We start from the raw sequence: 13,281 nt of genomic DNA on the forward strand, positions 1-13,281 counted from the left end.
TGAATGCCAAAAGACAATGAGAATATATTGAAGGGTAACACTACAAATATGTAAAATATGGGAGACTGAAATACAAACTCCCACAATAACCCTAATATATAAAGATCAAAAATTTGTCTGCAAAGGAAAATGGTTTTGGGGAGTTTACTCCCTCAACACTAAGAGATGAATTATTCAAACCAAAAAGTGAAGAAACATATTCTTGTGAAATGAACTCATAGTTTATCCTTTTTTCATCATTAACAGTGGCTAAACAAGATGAGACACCCCAAGTGTGTGAATTAGCCGCCTCCTGAACCATACTTCTTGCCAAAGACGAGAAGCTGAAGCTTGTCATATCCAGAAAGCACACCAGCACCAGCAATGGCCCGAAGGACATTAGCACCAGCACCCTTGAACAATGACTTGGGTCCCTCTTTCTTCAAGATCTGCTGGAAAGCATCGAAAGAGCTCTTGTACTTGACGGCTTCACCGGAAGTCATCATCATTCTTCTACGGACTGTATCGATGGGGTAGGATGCAAGTCCAGCACCATTGGTGATCAACCAACCGAGAGCGAAACTGGCAAAGAAACTATCCTGAAATGTTCAAACAAGAGACACACAAGCATTAGAAACGTAAATTCATGACAGATGTATACTCCATCCCCGGTATGTATTCCACATAACTTGAAAACAAGACTTTTAAGAAAAAGAAGCAATAATTTGTACTAACCGCTAGGTCACCAGTCAAAAGAACTGGTTTTAGAGAGTCATACAATCCGAAGTAGAGACCACGGTAGACAATAATTCCAACACAAGAAATGTTGAATCCACGGTAAAGCCCAGCAACACCATCAGATTTAATAGTCTTCCTGTATACATCAACCAAACCATTGAACTGTCTTTCTCCTCCTTTCTTTGCGGCCTTGGCATCATTAGCAAGACGGGTTCTGGCGTAGTCAAGAGAGTAGACAAAAAGAAGTGAAGAAGCACCAGCAGCACCTCCAGATGCCAAGTTACCAGCAAACCATTTCCAGTAACCATCTCTGTCCTTCTTGAAACTAAAGAGCCTCTTGAAGTAATCCTTGAATGCAAAGTTCAAGGCCTGGTAACAGATTTTAAAACAAGTTAGTGATTAAGCTACACAAACTCCAGAATATTTAAGAGCAGATGTAAGTTTATTCTAATAACAAACAAGTCGGGATATGATCCAACCTGTGTAGGGAAGTAACGGATGACATTGGCTGTGTTTCCTCTCCACAATGATCCAAACCCTTCTTCCTTGATTGTTCGTCCAAAACACTCACCAATTCCCTTGTAAGATTCAGAGAGCCTGCCAGACTTGATCATCTCATCCTGGTTCTGGATCAAAAGCTTCACACGCTCAATTGGAGCAGCAGCAGTCTTTGAGACAGCAGCTGAGACACCTCCCATAAGAAAATCAACAGCAAAACTGGCCAATCCTTTCTCAGCAGGTGCTTGTACAAAGACAGGTGATGCACATGGGTTTACCAAAGATAAATCTTGGCTAACACGGCATGTCTGGAATGCCCTGTCGGTATTTCCATAAGCATAACGCCTTTGGTACATGGATTGAGAGTTGAAAGCACCATTTAGTGAACCAACACCCTGTGAAAGGCTGGAACCGAGACGGAACTGGCCAGCTACTTTCTGGGCCACAGTCGGATGTTGAGGCTTCTCACCCGACATGTTTTCTGAAAGTTACAAACCCTACAAAAACAAAAACAAAATACTCAGGTACACACAACATGGAATTTCATTGAATGTAAGCACAAAATGATTGTGCTCAAATAAGTAGTGGAGGCCTATACGAATTTATGAAGAAACAAAGAGGCTTGTAAATGTTAAGATGAGAGAAGAATCATCATGGCAGACTAACAATTTAAAGGGAAGTGATACAAATGATTAAGAACATGTGGAAATATCCAACCAAAAAAATCTTATTTGAATGAAACTATAATTGATGTTCTGATATCCAACATGAAAACTACTGTGAGTTTTATAGTTACAGATTCCAAACAACTTGCAATAGGTGACATCCAAAAATTAAAACCACAAAAGTTATTCAAACCAATTTTTAAAACCACGAAATGTCATCCAGACCGATTCTCGAACAACCTAGCAACACAATTACGTAGAAGAATCGAAAACGCTAATGGTTATTTCATTTGCGCATAGATCAAAACCGAAAAAGATCTAAAGCCAAATCAACACAAACCTCATCATCTAAAAACAGACAATATAAAAATTTGCAAAACTCAAAAATGATCAGTAACGATGCTGCGGTCACTTAACCTAGATCGTAATTCTCTAAGCCTCTCTAGATCGTAGATCTTGTAAATAACTATGACATAATCATGTTGGAAAAAAATATTCAACCACAAAAACTTAACATCTTTAAGCAAAACTAAGAAAACAACTGCAGATACAGTAATCAAATAAACCTACTCAACTGAATCGTAAACAGAAACGATACACTCATCAGATCTAAAACAAAAAACTAGAAGTAAATCATCAGATCAATACTCCAGGAGAATGAAATGAAGATTTATGGGATTTAAAGATTTTTACCTCAGAGCTAGAATAAGGTTTTCAACAGTGCCTCTCTCCTCTCGCTGCTCGAAAATGTACAACAAGGAAGAAGAGAAATGCACACTTGCAGAGTATAAAGAGAGGGTTTAGGGTATTTTTAGGGGTTGGTTATATAGATATTTTATTCTGATACGGTGCATTTGTAGTATCGTAGCAGTATAACATCTCCGTGCTCCGTATAACATCTCTTACGCTTCTTTTACACCAAAGATTCCACTTTTGTTGCGGTCACAGATGTAAGGAACGGTCTGAGTTCAATGTTTTACGGGAAATTCGTTTAATGTGGGACCTACTGGATATATTACACTTTTCAAGGAAAGCTTATGCGGGTCCCACACAGAATGTTACTTGACCTGTTGACCATTCAAAGGCAATACTTTTCGGTCAATTTTTAATTCGAGTGGAAAATTTTAAATGACCCTTGAACACCAGCGAGGCGAGATGCGGGATCAGAACAGACATCATTCACGTGATAGCCGAGCCAAGAAATTTGTTATGGGGTGCAAAATTTGCCATGGGGTAAAAAAAAAAAAAAGAGTGCAAAATAGCAAAAATAGGCTTAGACAAAACGAAAGAAAATTGGATACGACTAGATTGATCTTGGATATTGATTTTCGAGACCTTGGACCTTGTGTTTATATACATATTGATTGAGTAGAGGTTGAGATATCAACTTTATACACATTCTCAAGGATCATTAAGTTTGTCTTCTTGCAATTATGTTAAGTTTTTTTTATACAGGTTGGCAAACGAAAAAGTTGGGTGCATTTGGTATCCCATGTGCTTTCAATTGGTAACAGAGTAGGCAAACATTGTTGACCTAATAAGTATGTGTTTGAAGCGGTCTGTACTATGGATAAGAGTACAATCTCAATCAACGTACCACCAACCTCCGATGGCACAAATTACTTATGATGGAAAATTAATATGCATTCTTTTTTACAAGCTCGTGACATTCGGACATGGGTTCTTGTTGTAATAGGATATGATGATCCACGTGTTGGACAAGGAGATGTTACTGTTCTTAAAGGCATGTAAGCATATGAAGATAAAGATATCAAGATGTTAATTAAATGCAACTCTGATGGATTAAACGTCATTATCCACGCCATAAGCCAAGATCTTCAACATCATGTCTCTATGTGCACTAGATCTAAAGATGCTTGGGATATCTCAGAAACCGTATTTGAAGGGAATTTCGCAGAGAAGGAAGTCAGGCTTCAAAACCTAACTTCTGATTGGGAAAATTGTCCTATGTCTGATGAAGAATCGTTTGAGAAATTTAATCACAAATTGTCGGAAATTGTGAATATCTGTTATTCATTAGGTAAGACTATTCCTGAAAAGGATATTGTGATGAAAATTATGAGATCTTTACCATCTCGATACGAGCCTAACAAACATCCCATCATGGAAGGAAATTATATTTCTACACTCTCTAGAAATACTCTTGTTGGGAAGTTGAAGATCTTTGGTTTCGAACAGAAAAGACAATTTGACATTCATAGTACAAGTACGGCTCTTACTGTTGATGAAGACTCTGTTATTCTAAGTCCTGAACAACTTGTTTAAGAAGATGAGAATATCTTAAATTCAACTCCGTCATTGTTTGTTTAACAGACTACGAAAACTCTTAGGTGGAGGAAAATAAAATCTTGTTACAACTCTTCTCACACAAGAAGTTTCGTTGGCTATATATAATGTTCAAAACATAAATGACATTATTCAATGTGCTAAGTAGCTTGGACATGGACATAACTTTTTTATATGTCCTAACAAGGAGTGTTAGATCAGTGCTCGATCGAACTCGCATGAGTTGCTATCTCAAGCATGTTTGTCAATGTTAGTGATCAAAACTATAAGTCTTGATTTCTAGTCTACTATAGCTAAGTCTCGGACTAGGATAAAAAAGTGTAGTTGAGCTCAAGAACTCCATGGAGATCATCATACAAGACGAAGAACTACTCAAGGAACTGGTGGAACTTCATCGACTAAAAGGTATATGGAGACTTGAACTTATCTATCACTCAAAAGTCTATGTACTTTATCTCCTATCTTGAGACAAAAGTCGTTTTGCTATATAGACTTTGATTATACACATTTGTTATTTCGAGCCAAGTTATCTCGCCTATCTATTTCTCGAAATATGTGTTGGTAATCTTTCGCTTTGGCCAAGTTCATCTTGACCTATTGATGAAAGTCATGTTATGTTTCAATCACTTTGAAAATGGCTTTTTCGAAAAATGGTTTGTGAATAACAACTATATAACGTCCTCTAAGAATGTTTTAATGATTGAAATGAGAGTTTAGAATATATAACCAATGTTGGATATAAGCATTCTGTGGTAACACATATATGTATAAGTCCTTATTCCTTGAGCCAAAGTATGCGTACTTTGTTGATCAGGAAAATCGGAAAAATATCCATGAACCTAGTCCGCGAACTGGCGGAAGTTCTCATCCCGAGAAAATCTGCTGGAGTTTGTGAACTCCTTCCGGGAACTTAAGTCCGCGAACTTAGTCCGCGTACTTGAGTTGGTTATATCTAAAGACGATTATTTATGAACTTATACTTATATAAACTAAGGAATGCAAGTTTGCAAACCGTGGCTATAAAGTTCATGAATCGATTCGAGTGAATCATATCGTTTTGCTTTGATTGTGTCTTGTATACTTCTATAAGATCTAAGCAATTGAACAACTCTATAACTAGTTCATTTGAGTCATTTTAACTAGTTGTGGTGAAGAAGAATATGGTTGACATAAAAGTGCTCATATGGCTAACCATTTGGTTAACTATTGTTGAACCAACAAATTTACATGTTTGGGTACGGTTACACAAACCTAAAATTGTGCATTTCATTTTTGTGTAGCAAGCTAAGTTTTCGATCTAACGGTTGAAAGATATTAGCTTGAATCCAATCAGGTTTTCATCTAACGGTGAATATTGAATGCTTTGTTACTAAGCTAACATTGATTGCAAACCCTGATTTGAAAGACTATATAAGGGAGAACTCTAGCAACTTGGAAACCTGATCCCCACACCTCCTGTGTGATACTAGTTGTATAAGCTAGAGTCGATTCTCCTTTAACCTTAGGTTTCTTCGAGACCATGTAGGTTAACAACTTAAAGACTTCATTGGGATTGTGAAGCCAAGCCGATACTACTTTCTCGTAGTTGTGTGATCTGATCTTGATGTTTCTATCGTACGAGTACAATCGCAAAGATTGGCTTGAGATTGATATCTCTGATACGTAAGATATAAAAGTAATCACAAACATCTTCGTCTCATCATTTGTGATTCCACAATATCTTCTTTCGCCGCGTCGATTAAGATTATTGTGAGGTGATTGATAATACTGAGTTGTTCTTCGGGAATATAAGTCTGGTTTATCAATTGGTTCAAGTTCACCTTATTTTATCAAAAGACGAAACAAAACTCGTAGGTTTTTCTGTGGAAGATAGATTTATCTATTACCGTAGACTTTGCTGTGTGATACAGATTTGTTTATTAAAGTCTTCGACTTTGGGTTGTAGCAACTCTTAGTTGTAGGGTGAGATCAGATAAAGGAATCAAGCGCGTAGTATCCTGTTGGGATCAGAGACGTAAAGAGCATAAATGTACCTTGGATCAGTGTGAGATTGATTGGGGTTCAAGTACAGTCCATACCGAAGTTAGTTTGTAGTAGGCTAGTGTCTGTAGCGGATTAATACAGCGTGTGTTCATTCTGGACTAGGTCCCGGGGTTTTTCTGCATTTGCGATTTCCTCGTTAACAAAATTCTGGTGTCTGTGTTATTTCTATTCCGCATTATATTTTGTTATATAATTGAAATATCACAGGTGCATTTGAATCAATCAATTAGAATATCCAACCTTTGGTTGTTGATTTACATTGATTGATACTTGAACATTGGTCTTTGGTACCGTTCAAGTGATTTCTCTTGTATTCAATTAGACTCGCAGATTTCTATTTGCTTGAGTAAGAATTGAATCGAGAAAGAGAGATATAACTCTTTGATATACTTCATTAAGATTGAGTCTAGTTGATTCTCTTGAAAATATATTGGAGTTAGTCCATACAGATTGCTAAGAGAAATATTGGGTGTGGTTGTTGTACCCCCCCCCCCCCCTTTTCAAGAAGTATTGTAAGAAAGCCAAAGCCTTTATGGCCACTCTTGACTATTGTCCAGATGTTATTTTGTCACTTAAGGCTGAACTTCCTATGTGTATTGTTGATGATCATGTTCCAAATCTCAATAGTTATGAGTGTCTCATACAAAACAATTCTCTTCTTCCAGAAAAACAATTCAGTCTCTTGATTGATGAAATTCATTTATTAAAGACTAATTATCAGCTGGAAAAAGAATACATGCTAAAAACAATTGACTATATGGAAAATGAAACTGAACACATGAGAAACTAATGAATAAGAACTAATAAACTTATTCATGATCTGAATGCTCATAAAAAGAATAAACGATCATGGTCTAGAAATTCTAATAAGAACAATCAACATGATGTTTCCTCTACACACATTTACTGGCCAAATTTTTTCATTAAGAGTTGTGAAGAGTATCATATTATCTGCAAGGATATGAAACCTTTGTCTCAGTGTTCCTTTTGTAAGGAATGGAATCATGCAGATGATAAATATGATTTTAGAGAATCCTTGTTCCCAGATGTCAAAACCTTGGAAGAGGAAGAGAACTCATAAGTTGAGAGATTCATCCCTGTCGAAGGAATTGAATTTAATCATTCTTGATCTTCGACATTCCGTCAAAGTTTTAAGGAACATACTACGAAACGAGAAGGTATTGCAATCTTCAGGTATGTCAAATCCTACTAGTTCTTTTGATATTCAGAAGAAGTGTCGATGTTCTGATAATTGTCTCTCAAAGGATATTACCTATAAAAAGCCCCCCAATTTTGTTGAGTATTAGGAGGAATTTCTCACAACATTGATTTATTGGTTTTGTTCTCATCAGTCCCTTGGGTGAGAACTACAACCTGTAAAGGATGAGTGTGTCTAGAGAACTTTCTTATTTACTTTTCGTGTAAGAATAAGCTTAAATAATTATAATTCTATAAAAAGTTGAGCCCTGCTCTTTAAAAGGTTCTAGTGCAAATATTCTTCACTGAAAGGTATTTTTATGAGTTCAAAAGACAATGTTTCTACCAGCTTAAATTTTTGGTTAGGGCAATCAGAAGGGACAAAGATGTGTTTTATATGTTTTAAAACATCATTGTTCCGTATCTTGGATGTAAAGAAATTCGTGAACTGTTGAAGGTATTTAATAGGAAAGGTCACTTTTCATTCCTTGATAAAATTTCTGACATAAAAACTTCTACTATGTCTTCCTCATCTAATTTATTTAATAAAGAAGATGATGTGTGGACTGTTTTGTTTCCATATAAGAGATTTCCCTTTGAATCTTCTGATAGTGATTCTTGTCAAGATAAAGGTGCTTATACACCTAAATCTGATTTGTCAAGCTCTCAACTTAATGAGTTTACTCTTAAGATGAATGTAATGCTTAGCAAAGTTCAAGCCTTGAGTGAAGATATGCATTCTTTCTCTTAAAGAATTGAAGAAAACATTGAAATCATTGAGTCAAGGTAGTCTCTAATTGAGGAGGAGTTGGAATCTTACAGGGAAGTTGACTATACTCCCTCTTCTCCTTAAGTTTTGCTTTCACTAGTTAACTCCTGGTAGAAATTTTGTTTTTATTGATTAAGGAGGAACACTAGTTTTTGGAGTAATTTTTATGTGTTACATTATCTATTCCAAATACTTTCATCTTTCATAATTAAATTTATTTTGGAAGATGACTTGCAATACCTAATATTTATGGTTATATATATAGTGGGAGGATCCATGGACACTCTTAGATGGATAAGGTCAGACAAGATTTGCGTCATTTTCTCCGTAAAACCCAAACGAAAATGAATTTAAGTGTAATATTTTGATGATATGCATCTCTTATAAGACTCTACATTCCTACAAAAAAAATGAACGCAATTGGAGATAGCAAACCTTACCATCTATCTATCTTAATTTCAACCATTAACTTTGAACGGCTGATATTCAAAGGGGTAGATTGTCGTTTTATACATCTCGAATTGTGTTCATTTTTTATAGGAATGTAGAGTCCTATAAGAGGAACATATCATCAAAATATTACACTTAAATCAATTGACGTTTGGATTTTGCGAAAAAAATGGCGCAAATCTTATCTGACCTAGTCCATCTAAGAGTGTTCCTAGAACCTACCTCATATATATATATATATATATATATATATATGAGGTATTACTTATTTTGTGAGGTTTGTTATATGCTATCATTATTGGCGATCATAACATATATCTCATATTTTCTCATCGGTTAAGCTCTATCGCTCTTGCAAAAGAGAAGTAAACTATTTTAAGAATGGCAGTTTTGATCTTCATGGTTCCACTTTGTGAATAATATTTTGAGAAGTAAAATATTACCTAGTCCATCTAAGCTCTATCACTCTTGCTACAGGATCCCGTAAGATGTTCTTTAGGGATCTACTTATCTCCTTGACTGTGTCACCACCAGGGAATGATTGGTGAACTTTAATCTGTACGTTCGTACATGGCTAGATAAGTTGCAATTATGTTGAGTCATATCACACTAATTGTTCTCTTGTTCGTAACTCGCGTAGAGAATAGTTTGTATTGATGATTTTCTGTCTAGAATATTGTATCTTAGTGCCTATAACATTAAGATAACTATTTTTAACTTATTTGTTTGTAACTGGCGAGAAGAGAGAAAAGTAAGGTCGCTCATGTCGTTCTTTCAGGAATGACATAAATGGGAGAGAGTTATTTTTGAACTTGTGTTTAATGATAATATCTTTGTGGGGAGTGCGGATGTGAAATTATAGGAAATGCTTATACCTTATGTCTCCTTGACGCAAACCGATATTTCTTGGTTGAAATCATCTAAACTAAAGGTTGATATATGTTTTCTAGTCTTGAAACTCTTTCGATTAATTCATGATTATCCTTATTTTTCACCTTTGCCAATTTTGTTGACAAAAAGGGTGGGAATTATTAAGTAGTATCTTACTACATACATGTGGTTTTTTACGAAGCATCATATAAGGGGGGGTGAATTATTTTCTATAGGTTTTACCTATTTTGAAAAAGTAGTATGCATTGACTAAGGGGGAGAACATATCACCATAGTATTGCTTCAAAATTGTGGTCCAATTGAATTTTGAGGAAGGTAACAACATTGTGTTTCTGTATAACGACTGATAAGTAGAGTATATTTACCACATTCTATGAACAACTCTTATTGAGCATTCTCATAAGTTGCTATCGCTAAGGATCTTTAACAACAAAGTGCTGAACGAACACGTGGAAAACATTATAATAACTCGAAGTACGAAGAATTCAAGACGTGTGTTGAAGAACCAAGAAAATCAAGCATAATTGATGAAGTTGAAAAGTTTATTTATTGTATCCATATGTATTGAATAGTTTTGTCACTAAAATTTACAAATGGGGGGATTGCTAGAGTATTGCTTAGTTGAACCTACAAGGTTTGTTATCTCAAGCTTGTTTCAATGTTAGATGATCAAAACTATATCTTGATTTCTAGTCTACTAAGTCAAGTTTCAGATAGGTTAGAATTATAGTTGAGTATCAGAGATCACCCTTGAATACCGAAGATCAATGAAGACATTTTGGAGAACTTCTGTATGAGGTATGTGAAGACTTAACCATTCTATATTACTCAATATACCATTATTCTATCTATTGAGACCATGTTGTATGACTTATAGAATATTGAGAAAGAAGATGTTTCGAGTCAAGCTTGTCTTGTGAAAAATCTCGAAATATGATTTAGCGATTGGATGTTCAATGGTCCTTAACAATATTAGTTTTATGAATTAATTTGTAGATCAATTGAAGATTGCCCATGCAAATGATTATATCAATTTGAATGTTTCAATCATCAAAATAGAGATATACACTACTTCCTGAATTTCTACTCCAAGTAGTTTGCGAACTCAGTTTGCAACCCATAGATATCTGAGATTCAGAAATACAGGAAGGTTCACGAACCAGTTCGCAAACCATAATTTCAGTCGGGAACAGTTCACAAAACTGGTTGGCGAACTTTGGTGAATTGAATTTTAAAGGTTGGATTGATTGGCTAGCAGTTGGCGAACTCAGTTCACGAATTGTGGTCAACTGAGTTCTGGAGTCTAGTAGGGTTGGAGAACTCGGTTCACGAACCGTTACACCCTGACTTATGAACAATCTCTACGATTGGCGAGCCGTTCTACCAACTTTCCTGAAAATGTTTAGCAGATGCTCAAAGACTTATTATTTTAATATGATTAGCACTCTCTTAAACACTTCTAAGAATTCATTGATTTATTAATACACTTCGGTGTTTGAATCGTGATTAGCTTCTTAGGTGTTTAAATAAACATCCCTGAAAGGCACCCCAGAAATGCACCGGAAACGTCCCAAGAAATGTACCGGAGGATCCCATAAAAATTACTATTTCCACCCAAATTACTATTCGCACCCCAGCACTCTGGATAAGGGGCACCTTCTTCTCAAATTCAAATAAACTTTTTGGCGGGAAAATTGGTTCATCAACTGGCAGATTTTAAATCGACAAAATGAAGGTGTTGTGTTGCGATTCAATGGCTCAAACTTGGTAGGAAGATGTGATATAGCTTAAGGAACACATTGTGGGCATCGGATTTGATCGGAATTGGCTGTAAATCCTGGTTTGAGTCACGAGATCAAAACAGATCAACGTGTCCTGTAACACGAGTTTGATTGTGTGTTTGCCATGCATGGAGTGTTTTGGAGGAGTTCGATGACTTTGGAGGCGTGGGGAAGGTTAACTAGAGCGTGCAGGATCAAAGTTTACGTGTGTAGAAGCCAAAAATGGAAATTATTGTTAAATATGGGCAGCGAGCAATGACGGGATTAATGGGAGATTATACGGTGTTATGGTCGGATATTTTTGTTCTAAATCACTATAAATACAAGGCTAAAGAGTTGAGAAGAGTTGGAGAGTCTGGGGGATAGTTTAGGAGTCGAAAAAAATCAAAAAGAAGAACACGCAGTGAAGAGTTTTCTGCTGGTGTAAACTGAAGAACGCGAAGAACAGACGCGTAGAAGCAGTCGTTTTACCCAAGCGTCTGCGACGCTCAAGTGAGGGACGTATTCAACCAGGAAACGGCACTTCCCTTTGTCGCTGTTCTAACAGCTGTTTGTAACGTTTTTATGCGTTGCAAACAGTGTTGTAAACCATTTTTTCTCCATTTTCTCTTGATTGTAAACAACTTTTGAGTATCAATGAATCATTTTGAGAGGTTTTTCATCATGAGTAGCTAAATCCAATCTCAGGGGTGACGGAGGAAGCCGTTCTTCCAAAAGTTATGTGGTAAAATTTATTTAAATTTATTTATGCAACTCTTTTATGATTAATTGCACCGAATAAATATGGAGTAAATGATTTTTATTAATCAATTGTGTTTTCTCTTGATGGAGTATGCTTAGTAAATTGCTTTTGATACTTCATGCTCGCGATTAACAATGGATGTTTTCAAAATCTAATTTAGGCAATGATTAGAATCACAATTCCCTTTGATTGGAGTTATATTGTCTAGAATTGCATGATAAGAATTGTTATTGAATCACATAAATTTTGGTGGATGGTGGAATCCTGACCCCCAGTAAAAATTCTCTCCCATATTTTGTTAATATTGTGCATATGATTTTATTTATTTAAATCTAGAAAAAAGTTACCTTCACAAGTTCGAAAAGAACCCAGATTTTAATCACTATTACTACAACATTTGAAAAAACATCAAATTTTTGGCGCCGCCGACGCGGACCTGTGCTTAGGTAGAATTTTTTTAGGTTTATTATTTTTTTTCCTTTTTACGTTTCTTTTTGTCTTTGATTTGCAGGTTCGAAGTGGAGTACTAAGGACCATGGAAGGAAAAGCTTAAAGCGAAAGGAGCCAAAGAGGAATTTTCTTTTTTTTGTTTTATATATAGAAAAGAGAGAAAAAAAAGAGAGAGATTTTTTTTATATTTTTTTTAGGTTATTTTTCTTTTTCTTTTGCACTTTACTTTATTTGGACTTTGGACTGGACTCTTGGACTTTATTATTATTTTTTTTTAAACCCTACGGAAGGGTAGTTAAATACAAACTGTGTGCAGGGAAGGACGGTGATTACAATATCACCTCGGCCCCTCGGGTTCGCACACGACATAGGAGTCGTGGCCCGAGTCGACGACAACGATTCATCCCCCGTCTGGTACGGGAGGTAAGTCCAATCGTAACACCCGCGAATCTCCTGCAAGCGGGTTACTGTCTGCCTTAAGGTGATAATTGTTTGAGGACGAACCAGACTGTCTTTATTTTCCTAGTAAAGGGCAAGGCCTGGCCTAAACAAGATAAGGGTTCGGATTTCATCACCGTTCCCTTCTTGCCCGCCTTAGGAAAACAAAACCTAACGCGAACCCAAGCTTAAAATTTGGAATAGAACGAGACTGATAGGGTAACGAGCTTAATAGGAAACTCGTTCGAAAAATATTGGTTGCTCTTTAAGCACGCTCCAAAGTTCATGATGGTTTTTGTGAGTTGAATGCGTGACTGCGTCGCCTTGTGATAG

At 36.1% G+C, this 13,281-nt stretch overlaps 1 protein-coding gene across 1 annotated transcript; it reads right to left on the bottom strand.

Moving 5' to 3' along the window:
* On the bottom strand, positions 1-2,711 carry LOC113302303 (ADP,ATP carrier protein 1, mitochondrial-like). The gene is made up of 4 exons (XM_026551212.1): positions 2,574-2,711; positions 1,197-1,712; positions 715-1,086; positions 1-578 (listed from the first exon to the last, which is right to left on the bottom strand). The coding sequence occupies exons 2-4, from the start codon at positions 1,689-1,691 to the stop codon at positions 282-284; spliced, it is 1,164 nt and encodes a 387-aa protein (XP_026406997.1). The 5' UTR covers positions 1,692-1,712; positions 2,574-2,711; the 3' UTR covers positions 1-281.
* Between the last annotated feature and the right edge of the window lie 10,570 nt (positions 2,712-13,281).

This window comes from Papaver somniferum, chromosome 8, assembly GCF_003573695.1.
Source record: "Papaver somniferum cultivar HN1 chromosome 8, ASM357369v1, whole genome shotgun sequence".
NCBI lineage: Eukaryota > Viridiplantae > Streptophyta > Magnoliopsida > Ranunculales > Papaveraceae > Papaver > Papaver somniferum.

What these genes read in the sequence shown, in the direction of transcription:
- LOC113302303 (XM_026551212.1), bottom strand. Translation starts at nt 1,691, where the DNA reads ATGTCGGGTGAGAAGCCTCAACATCCGACTGTGGCCCAGAAAGTAGCT. An exon ending in TCCGTTACTTCCCTACACAG is followed by an intron (nt 1,087 to 1,196) that starts GTTGGATCATAT and finishes ATCTGTTACCAG; the next exon opens with GCCTTGAACTTTGCATTCAA. An exon ending in TTTTGACTGGTGACCTAGCG is followed by an intron (nt 579 to 714) that starts GTTAGTACAAAT and finishes TGAACATTTCAG; the next exon opens with GATAGTTTCTTTGCCAGTTT.